Below are 27887 nucleotides of genomic sequence, written 5' to 3' on the forward strand. Positions count from 1 at the left end.
CATACTGTAAATCATATAGTATGTAACCCTTTGGAGTTATACCAAGGTTTGAGAGTGATTTTTTTCTAGATTGACCTCTAGTAATTAAGTAATGGACTCATTCACACTCATCTCCATCTCCTTCCAAACGAAAACTAAGAGTTAGGCTGAGCTTACGCCTCTGTATCCTACACGGCCCGGGGAGAGAGTAACACAGGAGAGGCTGTGGGGAAGGGAGAGATGACGGTGGGGGTGGGGGGGAGCGGCCTGTGCCTGCATGTCTCCCTCAGGGCCAGGCCCTTCTGACCTTACCCACCTCAGGCCTAAGGAGGCTTTGGGTATCCTGGCATTCAGAGCGCTGAGTGTTCTGTTCCATGTTCTGCAGGCAGACAGGAGTGACTCAGGTGAAACTGACCTGTTGGGAAAGCCCTACATAGCCAGGACTGAGGAGGCGGGTTCAAAAATCTCAACCCCCATCCAAAGCCTGGTGTTCGAGAGCTGCTCCAGCTTGGGGAGCAGCCTCTGTGGACTGCTTTTGAATAGGCTGACCTGAGCATTGTGCAAGGAGGTTCACATATTGTCGGTTGTTCTTTGTAATAGTGACACCCTCATTCGCTTCCACTGGGTGCTCCCCACTACCACCTCTACCCCCTTTATCTATTCTGCACTAATGTTGGAGTAGAATGACCAAAAATATACAGAAATTGGAACCGGCCTTTTTCATTGCAAAGGATAAGGGAGCACAAAATAACACAACCATCGTCCACTAGGAATTCATCCAACAAATAACAAGCGTTGATCTTTTGATCTATATTGATATGCTCTGCCAAGCTCTCTTCTAAGTACTTCAGATAGATGATGTCATTTATTTATTTTTATTGATTTATTCGTTTCTTTATTTTTCGCTGCAATGGGTCTTCGCTACTGCACGCGGGCTTTCTCTAGTTGCGGCGAGCGGGGGCTACTCTTCATCGCTGCGCGCCGGCTTCTCACTGCAGTGGCTTCTCTTGTTGCGGAGCACGGGCTCTAGGTACGCGAGCTTCAGTAGTTGTGGCACGTGGGCTCAGTAGTTGTGGCGCATGGACTTAGTTGCTCCGTGGCATGTGGGATCTTCCTGGACCAGGGATCAAACCCGCGCCCCCTGCAGTGGAAGCGCAGAGTCTTAACCACTGGTCTGCCAGGGAAGTCCCCAAAAATGACCATTTTAACCATATTTAAGTGTCCAGTTCAGTGACATTAAGTACATTCACATTGTTGTGCAACCATCAATACTATCTGTTTCCAGGACTTTTTCATCATCCCAAACTGACACCTGGTACCCATTTCCCCCTCCCCCAAGCTCCTAACACCCATCATTCTACTTTCTGTCTCTATGAATTTGACCACTTTAGGGACCTCATATAAGTGGAATCATACAGTATGTGACCTTCATGCTTCTTTCACTTAGCATGATGTCTTCAAGGTTCTTCCATGTTGTAGCATGTGTCAGAATTTCATTCCTTTTTAAGGCTGAATAAAATTCCATTGTGTATAATATCACAACCCACTATTTCCCTGTATTTCAGAGGAGAAAACTCAGTCGCAGAAAGGTTATGGGATGCTGAGTGTCAGATCTGAACTCCTCTGTACCCATGGACAGAGAGACATTTGCACCAAGATATTCCCTGCAGCACTGCAATAACCAAAACCAGGAACTACCTCAGTGCCCATCAGCAGGGGACCAGTTAGACACAGTGTAAGACACCCAAACAGCCGAATAGGATATGGCAAATAATGCAGCAGCTGTATTTAGATAAATAAGGAAGGGTCTCTAGGATGTTATCAAGAGGAAAACACAAGGTACAAAACAGTGAGTGTGGGCTGCTAACGTTAAGGTTTTCGAAAAGGTAGGGCAGGAAATAACATAAACATAAGGTCACGTGTGCCTAGGCTACCTTTGGAAGGCCACAAACTGCGAACATTGGTTGCTCCCTGGGAAGGAGGATTGGAGATTAGAAAAAAGGAGACCTGTCATTTACTGGGTACCTTTTGGCACCATTTGAATTAATTAAATACTGCCTTTTCTTACAGCTTTATTGAGGTATAACTGACATACAACAGACTGCATATATTTAAAGTGTTTCATTTGATGACCTCTGACATATATACATCTATAAAACATTGCCACAATCCAGATATGAACATATTCATCACCCTCTAAAGTTTCCTTGTGCCCTTTTGTAATCCATCCCACAGCCCAAGTATTGATTTTTTTTTAAGTGAAAAAAGTAGCAATAACAACCCAAATGTCCATCAGTGGATGAATGGATAGACACAACATGGTCTACCCATGCAATGGAATAGCATTCAGCCTTAAAAAGGAAGGCTATTCTGACACAGGCCACAACATGGATGAAATTTTTTTTTTAGTTTATGGATCACTCCTCATTCTGGAGACACTTCGGTCACCTGGCTCCCTGGCCTTGACTCTCCCATGGTTCTCCCCATTCCCCCACTGGTGGCTCCTTCACTAGTCCCTCCTCACCTCCCTGACCTCTCAGCATGGACACACCCTCGGGTCAGCCCCTCCACACACCCTAGATGGTTTCTCATCCAATCACACTTAAGGCCTCAAGTACCACAAAGTCCCCGAACATTCCCGCGTTGTTTCTTCCAGCCCCGACCCCTCATGAACTCCAGGCTGCTTCCTTGACATCTCCCACTGAGATTTCTCACAGACTTCTCATACTCAGCATGTCTCCAGAGCTCAACTCTGCACGTCCCGGTTCCCCCACCTCAGGAAGCTCTACCACCACTCTTCAGCCGCTCAGGTGCACCACCACCACCACCACCAATGGACTGTCCTTGGCCCCTCTTTTGCTCACTCCCCAGCCCCAGTGCCTCAGCAGATCCTGCTGGCTCCACCTTCACACATGCCCAGGATCTGCCATTTCTCCCACCTCCATCACTCACACCCTAGTCCAAGCCACCATTATCTCCCAACCTTATGGTTGCTGGGGTCTCCTGACGTGTTTCCTTGCTTCCACTCCTACCCTCATTAAGTCTCTTTTCCAAATAATGTCCAGAGCAATCCTTTAAAAGCACAAGCCATGGCGCGTGGCTCCCCTGCTAAAAATCTTCAGATGGCTCCCGTGTCACAGTAAATGCCGCATGCCTCACCTTGACTTCCAAGGTCTTAAATATCTGAACATTCACTACCTCCTCGATCTTCCACTCCTTCCACTCTTCCTCTTGCTCACCCAAGCCCAGACACACTGGCCTCCTTGAGTGTCTTCCAACCTGCCAAGGCCACCCCCGCCTCAGGGCCTGTGCATGCGCCGCTCCCTCTGGCTGAAATGTCCTTCCCTCGGGTATACATATGGCCATGCCCTTCATTCAGATCTTTGACCTCATTTTGGGTTCTTCTTACTGGAAGAGTCTTCCCTGAGCACCCTATTATATACAATTGCACCCATCTCATCACTCTGTACCCGCTTAACCTGCTACATTTTTCTTCATACCACTTATCACTACTAAATATATATTAGGTCTTTTCTTTATCATTTGCTGCCTCCCACTAGAAAGCAGGAACTTTACTGCTTGTAGTGCCTGGAACACTGCCTGACACTTAATAGATGCTCAACAAATTTTTTAAAAATAAATTTATTTTGTTTTTTTATTTTTGGCTGCGTTGGGTCTTCATGGCTGCATGCGGGTTTTTTTCTAGTTGCGGCGAGTGGTGGCCACTCTTCATTGCGGTGTGTGGGCTTCTCATTGCAGTGGCTTCTCTTGTTGCGGAGCACAGGCTCTAGGCACGCGGGCTTCAGTAGTTGTGCCACGTGGACTCAGTAGTTGTGGGTCGCAGGCTCTAGAACGCAGGCTCAGTAGTTGTGGCGCACAGGCTTACCTGGTCTGCGGCATGTGGGATCTACCTGGACCAGGGATTGAACCCATGTCCCCTGCATTGGCAGGCGGATTCTTAACCACTGTGCCACCAGGGAAGTCCCCTCAACAAATATTTTACTGAGTTAATGAATACTTAAATTAATGGATTTTAAATGAAGTTCTGTGTGTGTGTTTGTGGGTTGTGCTTTTTGAATGCACTCCTAGAGAACCAGGAAAATGATTGACAAGGTAAAAAAGATATATTCATTTATCTATATCTATCTGTATAAATACAGACAACACACAGGGATTAATGGAAATGGACCCAGATATAGCTATATCTGTATCTGCATCTATATTTGTATGTATCCATATTTATATAGATAGGCAGATAAATATACGCTTTAGATAAATATTTGAGTCCATTTCCATTAAATTCTTCTGATCGTGGTCAAATTAATACAAATATATGTAGCAGGTTGGCTTCTGGATTTTTTCTTTTCTTTTCTGCTTTGTTCAGTTGTAACAAGTATATCACAATTCTTTCCACTATTCTGATAGTTATTTAGGAGCCGGGTTCAAAGTTGTCAGTATAGGTTTCCACTGTTCTTCTTTTGTTGGTTTTTGTTTTTAAGCACATCTCAGTGAATTTAACCTCATAAGGGCATTTATGAGGGTATTTCCAACCTCAAATTGTTCAAAATCCAAGCCTTATTGGAATGGATGAAAGGTAGAAGCCTAGTTTTTTTTCCTTGCATATTTTTTTCTTTTTAGAAAAATCAAATGCAAGATTTTGACCCTGTTGAAATAAATATTTAGGAAATTGATGGGCACCTCTAAAATCTGTCTTGTCACTTTGCACTCACTAGGGTGGCCACATTGAAAACAATGGAAAATAACAAGTGTTGGCAAGGATGTAGAGAAATTGGGACCCTTGTACATTGCTGGTGGGAATGTAAAATGGTGGAGATGTTTTAGAAGACAGTTAGGCAGTTCCTCAAAAAGTTAAACATAGAAGTACCATATGACCCAACAATTTCATTCCTAGGTATAAACCCCCAACATTGAAAGCAGGTATTCAAAGTAATATATGTACACGCATGTTCATAACAGCACTATTCACAATAACCAAAATGTGGAAACATCTCAAATGTTCATAACTGGCTTAATGGATAAACAAAATGTAATATTCCATACCATGGAATATTATTCTATCATAAAAAAGAATGAAGTTCTGAAACATACCACCATGAATGAACCTCAAAAACATTATGCGGGGCTTCCTTGGTGGCTCAGTGGTTAAGAATCCGCCTGCCAACACAGGGGACACAGGTTCGAGCCCTGGTCCAGGAAGATCCCACATGCTGTGGAGCAACTAAGCCCGTGCACCACAACTGCTGAGTCTGTGCTCTAGAACCCTTGAGCCACAATTCAAGAGAAGCCACCGCAATGAGAAGCCCGTGCACTGCAACGAAGAGTAGCCCCTGCTCAACACAATTAGAGAAAGCCCAGGCACAGCAACAAAGACCCAACACAGCCATAAATAAATAAATAGATAGATAGATAGATAAATAAAATGCCTTCCTTTAAAAAAAAAAAACAGTATGCTATGTGAAAGAATCGAGACACAAGAGGCCACGTATTGGGAATTCCCTTGCGGTCCAGTGGTTAGGACTCCTAGCTTTAACTGCTGAGGGCCTGGGTTTGATCCCTGTTTGGGGAACTAAGATCCCACAGGCCACTCAGCACGGCCAAAAAAAAAAAAAAAAAAGAGGCCACATATTATATGATTCCATTTCTAGGAAATATACAGAATAGGCAGATCCATAGAGGCAGAAAGCAGATTGGTGGTTGTCAGGGGCTGGGGGAAGGGGAGGTTGGGGAGTGACAGCTAGTGGGTAAGGGGTTTCCTTTTGAGGTGATGAAAATGGTTTGGAACTAGACAGAGGTGGTAGTTGCACAACATTGTAAATGTACTAAATGCCTCTGAACTGTTCACTTTAAAATGGTTAATTTTATGTTATGTGAATTTCACTTCAATTAAAAGAAAAAAAACCCTGTCTTTGCTTCATGTTAGATCCTTTAATTTGCATAACCTTGACTTCCATTATGAAATAGTTAGCATTTTTGCAACGACCCAGTGATAAAAAGGATTGTGTGTCTCTGTAGAGAACACAAATTACAAAATTTCTAGGGCAGAGGGGACAAAACAGAGTTCCAAGTCAGAAAGGAAACTCCATTCATCTTATTCTCCTTCTGGTAAATATATACTACTAAAGAATCTGGGACTTAATTAAGTATTAAATTTAGCTCCTCTTTCTTTGAAACATCTTCCCTATCACAGTTACTCACTCCCAGCAGACTGCCTGCAACACTCACTGTTGGTTCCTCACCAGCATCTATTCTTTTCTTTCTCCCAGATTTCATTCAGGCATCTCCCTTCCCCCACACAGCTCTACACTTCCAGGAAGCTGTCCCCAGCCCCAGAAGTGACTAATCTTAGAATACTCTATTCTCCTTACCAGTGACTGATTCAAGTATAACCATGTGACCCAAATCTCATGAATGATATGTTAGGGGAAAGCTTGACCAGTGGTATGGTGGTTTAAAAAATATGCCCACAGATTCTCCGATATGTCTCCCTTTAAGAAGTGGAGCTTAATTCTACTCCTCTTGTGACTGGGCTGGACTTAGTGACTAGCTTCAAACAAATTGGATATGATGGAAGTGATGGTATGTTACTTCCTAGATTAGGTTATTAAAAAGACTGTGGCTTCCATCTTGGGTTGTCTCTTCCTCAGAAAACTCACTCAGGGGAAAGCCAGCTGCCGTGTCATGAGGGCACTCAGACAACTTGTGGACATACCCACATGGCAAGGAGCCAAAGCCGCCTGCGACAGCCAGTGAGGAAATGAGACCAACAAACATGTGAGCTTGAGAACAGGTGTCACCCCTATCCAGTACAACTCATACCCCTCTTCCCGAATTTAAGCCAGGACTCTCTGTTTTAAGTGGCACAAAAACCTAGCACAAACTGGTTGAGGAACGTTTTAGACTTGGGGACTCAAACGATGTCATTGGGACTTAAGTTCCTCTCCATTTCTCAGCTCTGTTATTGTCTTTGTTGACTTCATTCCCAGGTAGGTCCTCCTTCCGTGGTAGCAAAGATGGCCCCTTAAAGATCCAGGCTTCCATTCTGACCAGCTTGGCAATCCCAGAAGACAAGATTCCAGCAAAAGTCCTGGGGCCGGCACCATCACTCTGATACCAAAACCAGACAAGGATACTACAAAAAAAGAAAATTACAGACCAATATCACTGACGAATATAGATGCAAAAATCCTCAACAAAATACTAAGCAAACAATCCAACAACACATTAAAAGGATCATACACCACGATCAAGTGGGACTTATCCCAGGGATGCAAAGATTCTTCAATATGTGCAAATCAACCAATGTCATACACCATATTAACAAATAGAAGAATAAAAACCATATGATCATCTCAATAGATGCAGAAAAATCTTTTGACAACATTCAACACCGATTTATGATAAAAACTCTCCAGAAAGTGGGCATAGAGGGAACCTACCTCAACATAATAAAGACCATATACGACAAAGCCACAGCCAACATCATTCTCAATGGTGAAAAACTGAAAGCATTTCCTCTAAGATCAGGAGCAAGACAAGGATGTCCACTCTCGCCACTATTATTCAACATAGTTTTGGAAGTCCTAGCAATGGCAATCAGAGAAGAAAAAGAAATAAAAGGAATACAGATTGGAAAAGAAGAAGTAAAACTGTCATTGTCTGCAGATGACATGATACTATACATAGAGAATCCTAAAGATGCCACCAGAAAACTACTAGAGCTGATCAATGAATTTGGTAAAGTTGCAGGATACAAAATTAATGCACAGAAATCTCTTGCATTCCTATATACTAACAATGAAACATCAGAAAGAGAAATTAAGGAAACAATCCCATGCACCATTGCAACAAAAAGAATAAAATACCTAGGAATAAACCTACCTAAGGAGGTAAAAGACCTGTACTCAGAAAACTATAAGACACTGATGAAAGAAATCAAAGATGACACACACAGATGGAGAGATATACCATGTTCTTGGATTGGAAGAATCAATATTATGAAAATGACTATACTACCCAAAGCAATCTACAGATTCAATGCAATCCCTATCAAATTACCAGTGGCATTTTTTACAGAACTAGAACAAAAAAGTCTTAAAATTTATATGGAGACACAAAAGACCACAAATAGCCAAAGCAGTCTTGAGGGAAAAAAACGGAGCTGGTGGAATCAGACTCCCTGATTTCAGACTATACTATAAAGCTACAGTAATCAAGACAATATGGTACTGGCACAAAAACAGAAATATAGATCAATGGAACAGGATAGAAAGCCCAGAGATAAACCCACACACCTATGGTCACCTTATCTTTGATAAAGGAGGCAAGAATATACAATGGAGAAAAGACAGCCTCTTCAATAAGTGGTGCTGGGAAAACTGGACAGCTACAGGTAAAAGAATGAAATTAGAACACTCCCTAACACCATACACAAAAATAAACTCAAAATGGATTCGAGACCTTAAATGTAAGACCAGACACTATAAAACTCTTAGGGGAAAACATAGGAAGAATACCCTTTGACATAAATCACAGCAAGATCTTTTTTGATCCACCTCCTAGAGTAATGGAAATAAAACCAAAAATAGACAAATGGGGCCTAATGAAACTTAAAAGCTTTTGCAAAGCAAAGGAAACTACAAACTAGACGAAAAGACAACCCTCAGACAAATCTCGAAAACATATAAACAGCTCATGCAGCTCAATATTAAAAAAACAAACAACCCAATCCAAAAATGGGCAGAAGACCTAAATAGACATTTCTCCAAAGAAGACATACAGATGGCCAAGAGGCACATGAAAAGCTGCTCAACATCACTAATTATTAGAGAAATGCAAATCAAAACTACAGTGAGGTATCACCTCACACCAGTTAGCATGGGCACCATCAGAAAATCTACAAACAACAAATGCTGGAGAGGGTGTGGAGAAAAGGGAACCCTCTTGCACTGTTGGAGGGAATTTAAATTTATACAGCCACTATGGAGAACAGCATGGAGGGTCCTTAAAAAACTAAAAATAGAATTACCATATGACCCGGCAATCCCACTACTGGGCATATACCCAGAGAAAACCACAATTCAAAAATACACATGCACCCCATTGTTCATTGCAGCACTATTTACAATAGCTAGGTCATGGAAGCAACCTAAATGCCCATTGACAGACGAATGGATAAAGAATATGTGATACATATATACAATGGAATATTACTCAGCCATAAAAAGGAACGAAATTGGGTCATTTGTAGAGACGTGGATGGATCTAGACACTGTCATACAGAGTGAAGTAAGTCAGAAAGAGAAAAACAAATATCGTATATTAACGCATATATGTGGAACCTAGAAAAATGGTACAGATGAACCCGTTTGCAGGGCAGAAATAGAGACACACATGTAGAGAACAAATGTATGGACACCAATGGGGGAAAGCGGCGGGGGTGGCGGTGGTGGTGGTGGGATGAATTAGGAGATTGGGATTGACATATATACACGAATATGTATAAAATAGATAACTAATAAGAGCCTGCTGTATAAAAAATAAATAAAATTAAATTAAAAAAAAAAAGTCCTGGGGCCGGGACTTCCCTGTTGGTCCAGTGGGCGCTCCCAATGCAGGGGACCCGGGTTTGATCCCTGGTCATGGAACTAGAGCCCACATGCTGCAACTAAGAGCCCGCATGCCACAAATAAAAGATCCTGCACGAGGCAACGAAGATCCTGTGTGCTGCAACTGAGACGCGGCGCAGCCAAATAAGTCAATAAATAATTTTTAGTAAGTCCTGGGGCCAATGCTCTTTGGGCAGAACTGTCCCATGTTGTTTCGTGAACCTATCACTGTGGCTGGGGAGTCAATGTCCCAATTGGCCAGGCCTGAGTCACATGACTACTTCCAGAGCAGAGGCAGGCTATAGATCAAGGACTGGGGGAAAGACAGTTTCCCAAAGGAAAACTGTGCTTAGAAGAACGAGAAAGTGAAAACAACATTGTTTACTGCTCCCTGTAAACATGTCCAAGTCTCCTCCAACCTACAAATACAACAGAACAATAGCATCTCCCCTGAGCTTCTACAGATCGCTCTCCTTCCTTTTGCTGCCAAACTTCTAGTCTACACAGGCTACTCCATTTCCCAACTTTTTGTGCCCTCCTCAGTCCTGGATAACCAGGCTTCCAGCCCCACCAGTCCACTCAAAGTGCTCCAGCAGTGGCCATCAGTGACCCAACACCCAGTGCAGTGGCCTTCCTTCTGTCCCTATCCTGCTTGGCCTCTTGTCTACATGCTAAACCACTAACCACCATTTCCTGTTCCCCTGATAAGAGTGGTTTCTGGACATCTTCCCAACTGGCCCTCCTCTGACCTCTCAGGATGCTCTTTTTCTGTTTCTTTCACTCCTGCCCAACTGCCATTGTTCTCCAGGCTCTGTCTTAAGCCTTCATTGTCGTCTTACATCTACACTCTCTTCCAGGCATTCTTTCTTACACCTATAGCCTTGGCCACACATGTACAATGATGAATCCCCCAATCTTTCCTGCTCTGAGCTCTGGACCCATCCCATCAGTTGCCTGCTATTCATGTCCACCTAGAAGTCCTGCAGAACCTTCAGACCTGCATGTCCAAGAGCACAGGCATTACCCTTCCTGCTGGCCAGCATCACTTCACTCCCAAGTCTAGGTTGCCTGGGTTGAACGCCAGTTCTACTCTTTGCTAGCTGGGCGATCATGGGCAAGTTATCTCACTTTTCTTTTTCTTTTCTTTTTTTTTTTGGTCACACCATGCAGCATGTGGGATCTTAGTTCCCTGACCAGGGATCAAGCCCGTGCCTCCTGCATTGGAAGCATGGAGTCTTAACCACTGGACCACCAGGGAAGTCCTCACTTTTCTTTCTGTCTCAGTTTCCTCATCTATAAAATGGAGCTGATAACAGTACCTAGCAAATAAGGTAATTCACACAGGTTCAGAGGGTTAGGCCGTGGACATCTTTGAGGGCCCATCACCCTACATGTCACTCAAACAGGTGACACCGCTGCTCTAGGCAGCTGGGCATCCCCTGCCACTCTCAGGATCCACGAGGCACTTCCTCAAGGCTTAGCTCAAATTGCACTTCTCTTTTGTAGCTTCCCTTAACCCCCAAATCAGGTAGAATGAAGCACACCCTTTCTCCTGTTCCCAGAGCCTAGCATTTTATGACACTGAATCACAGTAGCTGGTTTACATTATCTGATCATTTGTTTGATCACTTGATCTGATCACTTGAAGTCTTTAGAGTAGGGGCTTTTTTGTTTGATCATCTTTATTGCCCCAGGCTCCCAACACATAGCTCGTGGCATTTAATAGAGTGCAAAAAAATATTTGCTGAATCCAACAACTGTTAGTGAAATGCATTAAGATTTCTTAAGTTCCAGTTTGTACAGGGATGGCTTTACGGTGGATGTCAGCTGTGTCACCTTGCCCGGTGGACATTCCTGACCCCCTTGTTTGCATAACAGCTCCTGTCCATCCTTCCTCTGGGGACTCCCCTTCCCCACACAAGGTGGCTACGCGGCCCTATAGGCCACAGTGCTCTGGGACATGGCATAGGCCTGGTGAGTCAGAGCCAGAGTGATCATCCCAGATAGGGGTGTGTAGCCCAGACCGGGCTAAAGAGAATGAAGTCCTGGGATATTCCACAGATGCTGGAGAGAGAAGGAGCCCCCCAGCTCGTGTGAGCAGCGCCTGGGGCTCTCTAGGGCCCTGCGGCTCCCTTCCCCCTCCACCTGGAGGAAGCTCTCCAGCAGTCAGAGAGCTCTGGGCAGTGAGTGAGATGGTAGATGTGGGACAACAGTCCTGAAGGCCAGCTCCACCCCTGAAGTTGGCCTTGGTAAGAGCTAAGCAATTCTCTTTTCTGCTTCTATCGGTTGGGGTTGGATTTCTGATACCTGTACCTGAATGAATCTTGACTAATACAGCTTTTACCTTTGTAAGGATTCATGGTGTAACGCTCTGCACGCTATGGAAACCCAGCAACGGTGCCTTCCCACTGCCCTGAAGTGCCAGGCGTCTCCTCCTTTCACCTCTCCTGCCCTTCTCTTGAGGGAGTGATACTGACGACACTGATAGAGGTAGCATTCAAAAGTCTGGGAAGCAGGAATGAGGAGGGAAAGTAGTGAGTTCATCTCCTATACAAATACTTTATGATGATCTGTGATGTGAGGGAAGGCCCTGAAGTGGCACTTTGGGGCACAGTATATTAATCAAGACTCTTTCAGTAACAGAAAATCAAGAGAACCTGGATTAAGAGAATAAATAAATAAGGGAATGGAATGTATTGGCTTATGTAACTGCAAAGTCCAGGAGTAGGTCTGACTTCAGGCATAGCTGGATCCAGAAGCTCAGACAATGACATGAGGGATTGGCCCCTTTCTATCTCTCTCCTCTGCATTTTTCTGCATTGATTTTATTCTCGGGTGGTCTCTTCCCACATAGGAGAAAAGATGGTCACCAGCAGCCCCAAATACCAGCAAAGAAGGAATGTGTGGTATGTAGAGAGCAGTAAGGTTAGATAGAGAGTTGGAGACCCTATCAATGAGAAATGCTTTAGGACTTCCCTGGCGGTCCAGTGGTTGGGACTTTGCCTTCCAATGCAGGGGGTGCGGGTTCAATCCCTGGTCAGAGAGCTAAGATCCCACATGTCTCGTGGCCAAATAAACCAAAACATAAAACAGAAGCAATATTATAACAAATTCAATAAAGACTTTAAAAATGGTCCACATCAAAAAAAAAAAAAAGAAAAAGAAAGAAAAAAAACATAGAAATGCTTTAGGGTGTAAGTAATAGAACACCCTACTGATGGGACTTAAATGATAAAGGTTTATTTATTGCATATATTAGTTGTCTGGAGATAAGTAATTCCAAGCTTGGCTCTCCCTGCATGCCAGGGGCCCAAGTTCTTTTTCTCTTTCTTCTCTGCCATCCTTAGCATTGTCAGCAGCATTGTCCCTCTGGATCACAAAGTAGCTGCTGTGACACCAAGCATCATATCCTCACAATGCCTAGAGGCATTCTGAGAAGGAAGGAAGGAAAGAAGGAAGGAAGGGGCCAGGAGCAAAAACAGCTTTCTCATTTTCGTGTTTTTCATTTCAGGGGGTAAAACCTTTTCCAGAAATCCCCAGCAGACTTCCTTCTCCATCTCATTGGACAAAATAAAGTCACCTGACCATCTCTGACCGATCTCTTGCACAGGGGAATAGGATTGACATGATCAACTATGACCAATCATGATTCACCTCTTTGCTGAGAGAGCAGCACAGCTGTCCAGATATTCACCCTCTCTGAGTTTCTGGGCTGGTGAGTCCCATCCCCAGTCTTGGGAGGTGAGTCATGATCACCCTCATGGAATGTGGGGGAAAGTCTCTGGGAGGGCTTCTGTACCTGGTCTTTGGTGAGGTTGTTGAGCTGCTCATTTAACCAGTCCAGAACCTGACCTAACTCCATTCTTGTTTTGTGAAATAATCAATCCCCTTATTGTATGAGTCATTTTGAGTTGGGATTCTATTACTTGCAGCTGGAGGCATCCTCACTATCCTCTAACTCAGGCAGAATTTGCTCGAGGCAATACTTTGCACACTTGCCTTAGGGCTCCAAAGACAGAGGGCACATGGCGGGCCAGCCGGTTCTGTCCTTCCAAGGTCCATCTCAACTGCAGCCTTGTCCCTAGAGACTTTCCTGGCATGCCCAGTCACAGTCATCCTGCCGTCTTCTGAATCCCACGGCATTTTTGTGCCTTCTTCTCATTGCCCGTCCCGGATTCTTAAAGCACTGTACCTTCCTGGGGAGGAGCTAGGTGCCAGCATCATATGGGTGAACATGCCCGGTGCCTGCCTTCAGCTGTGCGAAGTCTGCTTGGGTTTACTCTGCCTGGCCTTTGGTCATTCACTCCTTCATTTATTGCTCCCAACAGTCCTGTGTTGAGGGGCTTCTCTGGGCCAGGCCTTGTGCAGATGAAGGAAAATGGTCCCCACCTGCAAAATGCATGCTGTCTAGCCCGGCCACCAGGGAGCAGGATAGGGGCCCCTAACACAGCCTTCAGGAGAATAGGGGTGGGGAAAGCTCTAACACAGAGACCACAGAAAGTGCCCACTGAGAACTTCCCTGGTGGTGCAGTGGTTAAGAATCTGCCTGCCAATGCAGGGAACACGGGTTCGATCCCTGGTCCAGGAAGATCCCACATGCTGAGGAGCAACTAAGCCTGTGCGCCACAACTACTGAGCCTGTACTCTACAGCCCATGAGCCACAACTACTGAGCCCACACACTGCAACTAGTGAAGCCCACATGCTCTAGGGCCCATGCTCTGCAACAAGAGAAGCCACCGCAATGAGAAGCCCGTGCACTGAAACGAAGAGTAGCCCCCGCTCACCGCAACTAGAGAAAGCTCACACGCAGCAACGAAGACCCAACGCAGCCAAAAAAGAAAAAAAAAGTGCCCACTGAGCTAAGACCTACTTCCTTTAATCCTCCCAAAAGTCATGTAAGGGGCAGACACTATTATCCATTTTGCAGGGGATGAAATCACTGTTCAGAGATGTCAAGTAACTTCCCCTAGATCACACAGCTAGACAGTAGCTGAGCTAGGACTTGAACCCAGACAGGCTAACTCCAGGCCCATGCACATAAGCTCTGCACCACACCACCTGTTCAGGCTCGGTGGCCTACTTCCCAGATCTCTGCTTATCTACAATGAGCTCCTTGAAGACAGGGACCCCGTGCTGCTCGTCTGTGTCCCCCAGAGCACCTTGCACTTAGAGAGCACTAGCTGAATATTCAAGGAGATAATATTATTTCCTGAATGTTAATATTGACTCAAGAGATCTCCTGTTTCTTCTGACATTTACTGAACTCACACTAGGGACTTTACAAACTTTAACTCAATCTTCATACTGGCCCTAACAGGTGTGTATTATTACCTGCCTTTTACAGAGATGGAAGTGAAGCACAGAGAGGGTAAGGAATTGAACCAATTCCTTACCACACAGCTGGTAAGGGGAGAAGCTGGGATTTGAACCCAGGTAGCACAGATGCTTAGTAACTTATTTGTAATGATTATGCAAAACAGCTTCTTTGGAGGCTCACTTCATAGTAATGCTCAATTGGAAAGGGACTTTCTTAGGCAGGGAATGTGGGAAGCCATGGAAATTTGGAGGTGAGAGATCTGGGTTCTGATTCTAGCTCTGTGGTGTGATGAGGTAAAGTTTACTTTTATTCAGTCATTTTCTCCAGAAAACTAGGGACATAGTGAGGAGAGAGCATGAAGCCTGGCTTCAGGGAGTTTCCAGTCACTGGAAAGAGACAGGAAAAATGTATATACAGACAGAGAAAAAGAACTATGGCAGGTTGTCTTACATGTTATGAAGGAAACAGAGTTGAGACAAAGAATAAAGCAAATGGCTGGGCCCAGGGTAGCTCGGGAGCACTCGTTATCTAGAGGGAGGCAAGGGTCGGGGATGGCCTCTCCGAGGAGGGGGACAGGAAGGGATGGCCCCAGTCCTTCAAAGGTGTGGGGAGGGCCTTCTGCACAGTGAGAACAGCACATGCAGAGGTGGGAAAATGCTGGGCAAGTCAAAACCACGCGCTATGGGTTGAAGTGTGTCCCTTTCAAACTCATATGTTGAAATTCTAACCCCCAGTACCTCAAAATGTAGCCTGGTTTGACATAAGGTTTCTATAGAGGTGATCAAGTTATTATTTTTTTAAAGGTTTTTTTAAAAAATTAATTAATTAATTATTTTATTTATTGGCTGCATTGGGTCTTTGTTGCTGCGCACAGGCCTTCTCTAGTTGTGGTGAATGAGGGCTACTCTTCATTGCAGTGCGCGGGCTTCTCATTGCGGTGGCTTCTCTTGTTGCGGAGCACGTGCTCTAGGCGCGCAGGGTTCAGGAGTTGTGGCTCGTGGGCTCTGGAGCGCAGGCTCAGTAGTTGTGGCGCACGGGCTTAGTTGCTCTGCAGCATGTGGGATCTTCCTGAACCAGGGTTCGAACCCATGTCCCCTGCATTGGCAGGCGGATTCTTAACCACTGTGCCACCAGGGAAGCCTGAGGTGGTCAAGTTAAAATCAGCTCATTAGGGTGGATCCTAAACCGATTTATGACTAGTGTCTTTTTTTTTCCTAGGCTGCATTGGGTCTTTGTTGCTGCACGCAGGCTTTCTCTACTTGCAGTGAGTGGGGGCTACTCTTCATTGCGGTGTGCAGGCTTCTCCTTGCAGTCGTTTCTCTTATTGAGGAGCACGGGTTCTAGGTGCGCAGGCTTCAGTAGTTGTGGCGCACGTACTTAGTTGCTCCACGACATGTGGGATCTTCCTGGACCAGGGATCGAACCCATGTCCCCTGCATTGGTAGGGGGATTCTTAACCACTTCACCACCAGGAAAGTCCCATGACTAGTGTCCTTAAAAAGGGAAATTTGCAAACAGAGAAGCACCCAGAAGATGGGGGGTAGGGCAAGAGCAGGATGATGCTTCTATCAGCCATGAACGCCCAAGACTGGCAGCAAAACCAAGATAGGAGGGAATCCTGGAACCGAGCCTTCCCTCACAGCCTGCAGAAGGAACCGACCCTGTAGACACCTTGATCTCAGACTTTTGCTTCCAGACTGTGAGCCAATACATTTCTGTTGTCTAAGCCATTCATTTTGTGGCACTTTGTTGCTGTGGCCCCAGCAAAGCAATACACCATGTACGTCTCACAGTAGCTGGGACGACAGAAAGGAGAGGGAATGTGGTAGAAGGTGAGATGGGAAAGGCAGGTCAGGGCCAGATCACACAAGGCCTTTCAGGCTCGGGTAAGACTTCGGATTTTACTCTAAGATCCAGGAAAACCATGGATTGGTTTTCAAACTGTCATAAGCAGAGAAGTGATGCTGTGTAGAGAATGATTTGGAAGGGAGCAAAATAACAGCAGAAAGACCAGAAAGGAAGCCACTGCAATTATCCCAGTGAGAGAGGATGGTGGCTTGGATCAGGTGGTGGCCACAGGGGTGGAGAAGACAGAAGAGGTTCCATAGGGACTTCCCTGGTGGTCCAGTGGTTAGGACTCCGTGCTTTCATTGCCGAGGGCCCGAGTTCGATCCCTGGTCGGGGAACTGGGATCCCACAGGCTGTGCGGCACAGCCAAAAAAAAAAGAAGAGACATCCGAGGGCCAGGTCCATCTGGACGGTTAGTGAGGGGGAAAGAGAAGGGAGGAATCAATGGCGACGGCTGGATGGATGAAGATGGTTTTTTGTTTGCTTGTTTGGGCCACGCCTCATGGCTTGCGGGATCTTTGTTCCGGATCAGGGATCAAACCCAGGCCCTTGGCAGAGAGTGTGGAGTCCTAACCACTGGACCGCCAGGGAATTCCCGGGGATGGTTCCTATTCTGAGTCAAAGACCAGATGTGGGAGTCGGGGGGAGATTTGTGGAGGAGAATGAATTCCTTTCAAAAAAGTGAAGTTTGAGATAACGGATGCAACATCCCAACAGAGATATAAAGCAAGCAGGTGGATCTGTGAGTTCTGAGCTCAGAGCAGGGTCTAGGCCGGGGGTAGAAATTTGGGGATTTGACTGCATCAAGGTAGTCTTTCACATCACAGGAGTTGGTGAACTCACCTAGAGAGAGAGGAGAAAGAATAGGAAGGCCAGGATTGAGCCCTGAGAATCCCCTACTTCGGGGGGCTGGTGTGACTGAGGAGGAGGCCTGATTGCTGATGTGAGGGAGAAATTAAGGCCTGGGGCTGCCAGGCCAGCCCAGGAGACCAGGGAGGGCCTTCCTGAGGAGGCGGCAGTTAAAGTCGGTTGACTGCACACATAGGGGCTGGCCGGGGGAAGGTGTAGCTGCTGGAGGAAACAGAAGCACAGAGCAGGGGGTTAGTTTCATGAAGTATCACAGACTGAGGGGCTTGAAACAACAGAAGTTGATTCTCGCATGGCTCTGGAGGCCAGAGGTCTGAATCAAGCATTTTTGGCACACAGTAAATCATGAGGCATTCTCCAGTGATCCAACCTAAAACGGCCCTTCCCTCCTATCTCCTTATACGCTTTCATTTTTTATCCTAGCACTTACTGTTTTGTTTTGTTTTGGCCACTCTGCACAGCTGTGGGATCTTAGTTCCCCAACCAGGGATTGAACCCGGGCCCTTCGCAGTGAAAGCGTGGAGTCCAAACCACTAGACCACCAGGGAACTCCCATCCTAGCACTTACTGTTACCTGAAACTTTGCCCAACTTTGTTTGTTTTTAGGGTGGCAATGCCTGGGACTGTTGTATTCACCGTCATATCCTCAGAACCTAGACAGTATCGGGCACTTAGTAGGCCCTCTAATTACTGAAAGAACAAATAAACCATAAAAAAAGAATATGTATAGAAAATCTTGGAAGAAACAATGACTTCCTGTGTTGAGATAAGGGTACTTTTAATTTTCCTCTTTCTATTTTTCTGCTTTAAAAGTAAAACATCCTATTTGGGGGTAGATGGAAATGTTCTACATGTTGATTTGGGTGGCAGTTACACAGATGTATACAATTGTCAAAACTCATCCAACTGAATGCTTAAAGGCTGCATTCTGTTATATGTTAATTACATCTCAATAAAAAATAAACATACAAACAATATACTCATGTATTTTAATAAATTTATTTATTTTTATTTTGTTTATTTTTGGCTGCATTGGGTCTTCATTGCTGCGCGTGGGCTCTCTCTAGTTGCGGTGAACAAGGCTACTTTTTGTTGCAGTGCGCAGGCTTCTTATTGCGGTGGCTTCTCTTGTTGCGGAGCACGGGCTCTAGGCACACAAGCTTCAGTAGTTGCGGCACGCAGGCTCAGTAGTTGTGGCTCTCGGGCTCTAGAGCACAGTCTCAGTAGTTGTGGTGCACGGGCTTAGTTGCTCCGTGGCATGTGGGATCTTCCTAGACCAGGGCTCGAACCCGTGTCCCCTGCATTGGCAGGCGCATTCTTAACCACTGTGCCACCAGGGAAGTCCCCTACTCATGTGTTTTAGAAGAGAAAGCTCCTACTATTATTGTACAGCAGTTAGAATATATAATTGTAAATAGGATAAGTAGAAATAAGTGGAGATGTGAGTTACATAACAAAAATTGGTATTGAATCTTTATCATAAATTAAGTTTGGGGACTTCCCTGGTGGTCCAGTGGGTAAGACTCTGCACTCCCAATGCAGGGGGCCCGGGTTTGATCCCTGGTCAGGGAACTAGATCCCACATACATGCTGCAGCTAAGAGTTCACATGCCACAACTAAGGAGCCCATGTGCCACAACTAAAGATCCTGCAACCCGCAACAAAGATCCCACGTGCCACAACTAAGACCCGGTACAGCCAAAATAAATAAATAAATAAATAAATAAACTAAGTTTGACTTGTGATAAAAGAAGAAATAAAGAAAAAGCTCTTATAGAATATAAGAATATAGAATGGGACTTCCCTGGTGGCGCAGTGGTTGAGAGTCCACCTACCGATGCAGGGGACACGGGTTCGTGCCCCGGTGCGGGAAGATCCCACGTGCTGCGGAGCGGCTGGGCCCGTGAGTCACGGCCGCTGAGCCTGCGCGTCGGGAACCTGTGCTCCGCAGTGGGAGAAGCCACAACAGTGAGAGGCCCGCATACTGCAAAAAAAAAAAAAAAAAAAAAGAATATAGAATGGATAAACAAGGTTCTATTGTATAGCACATGGAACTATATTCAATATCCTGAGATAAACCATAATGGAGGGACTCGCTTGGTGACGCAGTGGTTAAGAATCTGCCTGCCAATGCAGGGGACATGGGTTCAATCCCTGGTCCAGGAAGATCCCACATGCTGTGGAGCAACTAAGCCCATGCACCACAACTACTGAGCCTGTGCTCTAGAGCCTGCGAGCCACAACTACTGAGCCCACGTGCTGCAACTACCGAAACCCACGTGCCTAGAGCCCGTGCTCTGCAACGAGAAGCCACCACAATAAGAAGCCCGCGCATCATGATGAAGAGTAGCCCCCGCTCGCCACAACAAGAGAAAGCCCTCACGCAGCAATGAAGACCCAACACAGCCAAAAATAAATAAATAAAATAAATAAATTTATTAAAAAAAACATAATGGAAAAGAATATTTTAAAAATGTATATATGTGTATAACTGAATCACTTTGCTGTACACCAGAAATTAACACAACATTGTAAATCAACTATACTTCAATTAAAACAAAACAGAAAAAACTCTTGGAAATATTTGTGCACAGACACATATACCAGTCTATACCTGCCAAATTAACACTGCTTTATAATATCCCTCAGTAGTTTATAAAAATCTTGTTCTAGGCTTTCTCTTTCCCCTATTTATTCTGTAATAAATTGAAGCCACAAATTAAGCTGATCCCTCCAGAATCTAAAGTTTCCAGTTAGCCTGTTTATGCCTGTTTGACTGTGCCTTTGGGGGCAGTTACTGAGTCTACACGCTCAAAGAAAACACTCTTTAGGGTCTAGATAGTTTTGTTCCAGAAGCAACTTTTCCAGCCGGGGGAGCACGAAGCTCCATATAAAAGAACTGAGATGTCAGCTTACTTACTTGGTGTGGCCTGGACCCCGAGTCCCCCAGGGTGAAGGGCCGTGACAGGCAATTTCCCAGAGCCAGCCCTCAGGTGTAGCAGGGGAAGCAGTGGCATTGTTTTCTTCGTCCTTCTTTATTAGCTCTGGCTCAGGCCCCGCTAAAGTGGGAGAGAGCCAGGGAGAAGTCAGAAAGTTCCATGAGGAGAGGGGAAGGCTTGCAGGGGGTGGGCGTGCAGAACTGCTGTCCTCACACAAAAGTAATCTCAACTCAGTACTCTGCTCTTTTCCCAAAGCGATCACAGAACAGGAACTGGGGGCTGTGTCCTTTGTTCCCAAGTTCCAATGTTAGGGGAGCAGAGAGGTGAGGAGACCAGATTTTGGTGTCAGACAATGCTGAGATGGGGCGCTACCCTTTTCACACGTTTCAGCTATGTGACCTCAAGTCAATGCTGAAATATCCCCCACTGAGCCTTGGTTTCCTGATTTGTAAAATGGGATAACTCTACCTACCTTACAGACTGGTGTTGAGTACAAGGAAAGCACACTCAACGCAGTAACTGTAGTTTGGTACGTGGTTGGGAATTCAACAAATGCCAGCTTGCCTTGGAATCAAACGCCTCAACAAAGACAGGACTTGCTTCCGCTTCTAATTCTTGGCAAGAGCAAGGTGACTCTATCAGCTCTGGGTCCTACCAAAGAAAACAGAGATCTGGGGTCTGCCCCTCTGGACTGTGTACTTGAGGTAACCAGGGCTGGAAAAGAGGTCTCTCAAGGGGATGTTCTTTTAGGTTTTTTCTAGTCTACTTGGGCTCACACAGCAAACAATAATCCAATCAGAGTTCTCTGGCATCAGTTACCTCCCTTCCCACAAGAATGTTCTCTCAGAAGGTGAAAGAAAAGTGTTTTTAAGAGTTCACCAAAAAGGCAGCCCTTTCCTGCAGGCTAACGGAGAAGAGAGACGCTGCTTAGTGGGGCTTATCTTTCTGGGATTATTCTGGTTCTGAAAAGCAGCAGAACATCCTTATTTACAACTGTGAGGGGCAGTAGGGCCCCAGGGAGAGGAGATCCCGGCATACAGGAAAAAAAAGGAACAGGAGAGAGCTTTAGCCTGACTGTGGCCAAGCAGAGCCAGGAATCTCGCCAAAGAGAAAGTGCAGCATTGGCAGCAACCAAGAGGTCCTGTATAGACTTTTAGGAAAGATTCTGGGCCACAGCACGGGGCCTCCTCAACCGGGCCAGGAGAATCTGGCGGCAGCCCCCAGCCTGGGCCTGTTCCCACGTAATTGAAGTTGAATGTGCTGGGGGGAGGGCGCCGGAGGCTGCAGAATCTCGGCGTCCGCAGTTGGCCCTGTTTGGGATCAAAGCCAGTCAGTGTTGATTTTGCGCAGCCTGGAAACAAATGAAACGAAGGCTGTTTTCCTGAGGTGTGCGTTTTGAAAGGAGGCTTTTCATTTGTTTCCCCAAGGACAGGTGGAGCAGGGAGGGGGGAAGTTGTGACATGGCTCTTCTGTTGCAGTCCCTTTGGCAAACGGTTTTGGGCTCATAGTTTCCGAGTGCGCATAAACTCATCAGAATGTGTGAGTGGGCACAGCTACGTTGAGGGCTAGGTCCTTCACAAAAGATAGTTCCTGGAAAATGCTGCTGGAGGACCCGCTGGCTGTGTGTAATAAGTTCCAATTCACTCTCCACTGGAGTGTTTCCAAGCGAGCAACTCTCCTGATTCCTTCTGAAATTTTCCATTTCTTCTTCTGTTATAGGTCTTTCTCCGTGATTTGTTCTTCTGCCCAGAAATTAGTTTGCGTTCTCTCTTTTTCAGTTAGCGCCGCAGCCTTTTGGTGTGAAGCACGATGGTAATGATGTAAAGTGGTACAAGCACGTATCTCAAGTGGTGGAAACGCCTCCTTCTTTTAATGGCACTCGCCTTCTCCCTCCCAGCCCTCTAGCGAAAGTCTGAATTTTTGGCCCATCAGGCCATAACCAAGGGACTGAGAATTTAGAATTAAAAATCGATATAGCTGGAGGGATCTCAGTTGCTTTTTTTTTTTTTTTTTTTTTTTTTTTTTTTGCGGTACGCGGGCCTCTCACTGCTGTGGCCTCTCCCGTTGCAGAGCACAGGCTCCGGACGCGCAGGCTCAGCAGCTATGGCTCACGGGCCCAGCCGCTCCGCGGCGCGTCGGATCTTCCCGGACCGGGGCACGAACCCGTGTCCCCTGCATCGGCAGGCGGACTCTCAACCACTGCGCCACCAGGGAAGCCCGCTCTTTCTTTTTAAGTGAGGAAACAACTGAACAAGGAAGTTTGGTCTGGGACTTGCTGCTTCTTCCAGGCAAAAGATGGCAAAAGACATCTCCAGAGAGGCCAAGTCAGAACTGTTTTTCCTATTCAACCATTTATGCTTAGTGTGCCATAGGCTCACTTTGATCTTTTGGAAAGAATCGCACCGTCAGTAGTGTTGTACTAGCGTAGATTCATTCTGGGTGTCGTACACCTTCATGGTCCAAGACCTTGCAGGTGATTGCACTCTTGGATGGACCCCTCCTCCCACTCCCTACTGGACAAACTTCTCTGCATTTACTTCGAGAGGCTGCATCCGAAAGGAGTTTTGGGTCAGGGGATTTAGAACAGGGTCTGAAAAGAAGCAAAGCTTCTTTAGTTCACATCGTGTGCTTGGTAATTAGCCTTGGAGTAACAACTGTTATCTGCACCAGTGCAGCTCCGTGCCAAGTACCAGAACTACATTTTGCAGCTGATTCCAGTGAGAAGTTTCTGACCCGAAGCAGTTCAATGTTAGGCCCCAAAGACCACAGTCATCCTGTATAAGACAACGGATTGTTCATCTCTTCCTGGGCCTCTTTAATGCAGTAAGAATTCAAAATCCAGATTAAAAAACCAACTGCAGAGCCCCTTTCGGGCTCTTGTAAGCTTTCAGAATCACAGTGAGAGAACACTCAATGTTCATGAAGAGCATACTAGCTAAAATGATGCTAAAATAGTTTTGGCCTCTGGAAGTACAGCTTTCAAAATTCATGTCTGATAGAAACTGCTATCGTAAATGACAGCATTCCGGGGAGGGCACGTGAGTTTCAGGGATGCAAGAAGGGTTACCATCAAGTGGTAAATGGTTACCACTACCTTTAAAAAATACAAAGAGGATGTAAAGGAGTTGATTATGACATTGATCAGGATAAAGAGGCCACACGCCCCGTCCCCCACAAAAAAAGTAAAAGATAAGTCTTATATAACTTCCCTGAAGTCTCCTAATGCACAAATGCAAAGAATGTTTTTTGCCTGCCGCAGGCTGACCGCAGTACTGCATTTGCGGGGAGGAAATCAACTTCACATCACAGAGACACTCGGCTTTGGCTCTGGGGTAAAACTCAGGGTTCCTAAAGGGAAAGCCTTTTCTCCCTATTACGACTTCACTCTGTCATTTAAAAATTTTAACTTTAAAAGCCACATCTGTTGGTGTAGCCACTGCACAGAATTCTAGGACTCCCGTTTCAGGAATTTTCACGAGCAAGAATGAAGACTGGCCAGCAGCAGAGGCCTGCCAGAGAACACTTGGTGCCTTCCTAAACTAGCTTCAGGTGTTGGCCAGGTCTCTGGGTAGTTGAGATGTCCCCCAGCACCACTGAAGAGCAGGAGCTGGGTCTTAAGAAATTCCTGAGAAATTTCCCTTCTACTGCCAACAAGTAACACAGCAGAATGACCACAGCATAAATCAGCTTTATCTTGGAGAAAACAAAATAGCTTTCCTCAAATGTTTTAAAAGTGACTTTCCATTTTTAGATAAGCCCATGGACTTTATCACAACAAACTAAAATCTGCCACCAGCCCAAGCAACGTGGCATCGTGCAGAGCAGCCAAATCTTATGGATAGTATTTGTAGCTTGTGTATCCCGACTGCACTAGGAGAGGAGTTTCCAAGTGATGACAGAAGGTTGTTCATTTGTGATTTGCCAAGTTCTCCATATTCTACTGGCTGACTGTTTAAATCACTTTCTCAGCCCTTCTGATGAGGACAACTTCACTGCGCAAGCAGGAGCGGGGAGTTGCTTCAGTGCTTTTTCTTACATGGTGGATCCTTAACAAGTCACATTTATGACAGTTTCCAAAAATAAGACAACCTCAGCTCGGTGTAGGGCCTGGAAAAAAGTCTTAGGCGTAGAAATTGACTGCTTTTAGTTTGCAAAAGAATCGTGTGCCTGGGTCTTCTCCTAACCCAAGCTTCCAAATTCAGAGGATTTTCCCTATTCTGTACCTGGTTCAGCTACTTTTTCTTAGATTATTCAGGTACAAGCTCCAAGCAAATGTCAACCAGAGAGACACAGATTTCACACGGGGCAGAATCATTTCAAAGTTGGGTTATTTTAATGCAATTTCATTGTTCAAGGTAGTATGGATACGTTAAGTGGTTCATTTCCATCCTGTAGGAAACACTAACAGCTTCTACCTTATGTAATTTTGTCAAATTCAAACATGACTCGTTGACCGGTTTAATAAAACATTTTCTTTACATAGCTTGACAAGTTTTTCTGGAACATTTTTTTAAACCTTCAAGTAGTTTGGAAACATTTACCTATTTGCTCATTCCTCTGGGCACAGCCTTTCAGAGCATTTATCCCATCTATACTGAAAATCTCTGTTCTCCCAGCTGGTGGTAGGCTGCTTGGTGGAGGTGATCGCAGAGAAATGAGCAAGCAAGCTTTGTCAACTACTTCTAATTCTCTTAATTAGTATGCTGCGATCCACCCCAGCTTCTGCAAGGTCAGACATGCAAGACGAGTACTTGGCCAAAAAAAGCAGGATTCTAACTAGTGTAAAAATAGATTTTAAATAAAATAGAATCTCTATAGGAAAGAGAATTAAGTTAGCTTCCCATTCCCACTCTTGCTTTAGGATATCTGTATATATAAGTGCAAGGGGGACTTACGGAGTTGGTTTGCCCTAAGAAAAAATTGAGAATGTCTGAGTACATTCATGTTGCAAAGTTACAGGGAAGGTTCTTTGGGAAATGCTGCGGCACATCCCACGGAAGTGGATGGTGATCAGCGAGACAGTTGGTGTGCGAACAAATAACGTGCAAAATGTTTAGGTCAAAGATGATGAGGCCTAATCGTAGGCTAAGAACCAATTCTGAAGTGTGATAATTTGAAAACCTTGGCTAATTATAAACACAGGAAAGAAAACCCATCATTTAACACTATGTCTTGTTAACCTACCCAGCTACCTCTTTTGGAAGCGAAATTCCAACACGGGTCTTACTTTAATTTTGCTTAATTTCCACACATTACGATTTTTTTTTGACATTTCTGTTTCTAGAAAAAGTACACAGCCCCTCTTGTTGGCCCACACAAGCATTACATGACTGTTTTAAAGGGGCCTCTGTTAAAATTCTAATTTTTGGATTTAGCCGCAGCCTTTTGGATATGCCTTGAAGGCATAATTGAAAATCTGCCCAAGCTCCCTTTAGCCGCAACCTGAACACGCAGCCCAATCTTTTGTAAACACTCAGAAAATACCGATCCCAGCAAAATACAATCAGCCAGTCAGAGGCCTCACTCCGCCTTTTCACATGGATGATAGACCTGCCTGCTTATTCTTGCTGGATGCTAGGAAATCCATTCTGAGATTTGAGTCTCAGAGCAAACATTTAGCCTCCTTCTCTGAGGTACATAATGAGCTGTGGAGGCATCAAAAATAAACAAAGGGGGACATCACCATTTTCCTACACTGGGTCCACTCAGTCTGCTCGGGGCTGTTTGTTTTTCCTGGCTAGGCCTGGAGCAAGAGATGGGTGCTGGTGACAAGCCAGTGCCAGGTTTACAGACCCAGCCTCTTTTCATGTAACATTTGACCAATTATTCAATTCCCTGGAGGCAGGGAGGGATGCCAATGCTAATGCTAGGGAATTTTCATAAATCCTCAGTGGCCATGGAGAACCTCTCTCTCAAGCAGCTGCGATGACCTCAGGCAGGTTTGGTGCTTTAAGGATAGTTACCTTTGAGGGGACACAAAAAAATTCTACCTCTTAAAGTGATTCCAGAACTGAACGTCTAATACACCAACTCAATAAATACAACAGAAATATGCACAGCAGAGTTGGGGCATCTATCAAGTAGGAAGGCAAAATGGTCATTAGAACGTCTGAGGTCAGTGAACTATTACGGTTGAAAAAAGCAGCCACCTTTGAAAACACTGCCCGTTTCCCTCAGCTCTACTAGCTGTCAGCCCTCTAACGTTCGTTACACCACACGGTAGCAAATGAAAGATCCGAACAACTGCGGCTTGATCTTCACTTATACTTATTCAGGGTCCACCCTACATTTAGCTGAAGGCCCCAGCACACCCTTGCTGTGCCAGGGAGAACAGTCTCAAGGACATGTGTTTTTCTGAAGGTCACTTGCCCCTCTTGCTGCGGCCCTTCCTGGAGGACAGCTTCCCGCTGCCCCCCGAAGACGGGGGGCTTGAGGCCGAGGCCATGGCAATGTTGATCTGTCCCTCCTGGATTTCCTGCCGGGTCTCAGCGGGCAGGTGGTTGATCTTCTGCTGCGTCTCCAGGTAGAACATGACGTCCCGCAGCTGCTCCTGGATCTCAGTGATCTGCAGGTCCTTCTGGTCGCAGGTCTCCTTTAACACCCTCTCCTCTTCCTTCAGCTTGTTCTGCAGGAGGACTTGGTTGGCTCGCAAACACTTGTTCATTTCCTGCTCCTCTTTGAGCTCTGTGGTGAGTTTGGCCACTTTCGTGTTTAGCTGAGTGCACCTTTTACAAAACAAGGGAAAACAAAGCACGTTTTTCATTTGCTGACACAGTCCCCTTTCTGCTCTGGGATTGAACAGAGGAGCCATGACCTCAGAAGCCATTTAGGGCAGACCCCGCCCTCCCATGGCCAGGGGGACTGGTTTGCTGCCATTGCAACAGCTACCTAAAACAAGAATTTTGCTCTAGTTAACTAAAGTGTAGCCTCAGGACATTTTTTTTTTTTTAAAGGATCAGAAAATTTTCAATAGCAGAAACTATTCTGTGATTCATGGTAAAATTTCTACTGCTTCTCTGTTTTGTTTACATGGGTGGCTTAAGAGATGATAGCTATGATAAAGAAGTTATGAAGAAAAGTGACATTCTTAAAGAGTCAAGTATTCTGATCTCAACTGCATTTGCTGGAGAAGAGTTTGCAAGAATAGGGAGTGCCTTACTGATGCTCAATCTTACTCACAAGTAAAGAATGACAAAACACCACTTGAGATACCATTTTTATGTATCAGAATGCCAAAGAGCTCAGATGTGGGAAAAGGGGGTACTCCCACACGCTGCTCCTACAGTGTGAACTGGCACAAACTCCTTGG

At 45.4% G+C, this 27887-nt stretch overlaps 1 protein-coding gene and 1 long non-coding RNA gene across 3 annotated transcripts in view; one reads left to right on the forward strand and one right to left on the reverse strand.

Moving 5' to 3' along the window:
* Positions 1-19080, forward strand: part of LOC141276140 (uncharacterized) — a 30306-nt gene extending 11226 nt beyond the window's left edge. The window contains exons 2-4 of the long non-coding RNA XR_012325145.1: positions 11959-12095; positions 13117-13346; positions 16143-19080. This is a non-coding gene — a long non-coding RNA (uncharacterized lncRNA). The remainder of the gene's footprint in view (positions 1-11958; positions 12096-13116; positions 13347-16142) is intronic.
* A 5809-nt stretch (positions 19081-24889) lies between these two features.
* BRAP (BRCA1 associated protein) overlaps positions 24890-27887 on the reverse strand; it is a 37578-nt gene continuing 34580 nt past the window's right edge. For both annotated transcript variants that reach the window (XM_019950284.3, XM_019950283.3), the window contains one exon: positions 24890-27303. In XM_019950284.3, coding sequence (XP_019805843.1) covers positions 26940-27303 — 364 coding nt within the window. In that variant the 3' untranslated portion in view covers positions 24890-26939. The remainder of the gene's footprint in view (positions 27304-27887) is intronic.

Source organism: Tursiops truncatus, chromosome 13 (genome assembly GCF_011762595.2).
Source record: "Tursiops truncatus isolate mTurTru1 chromosome 13, mTurTru1.mat.Y, whole genome shotgun sequence".
In the NCBI taxonomy this organism is placed as follows: Eukaryota; Metazoa; Chordata; class Mammalia; order Artiodactyla; family Delphinidae; genus Tursiops; species Tursiops truncatus.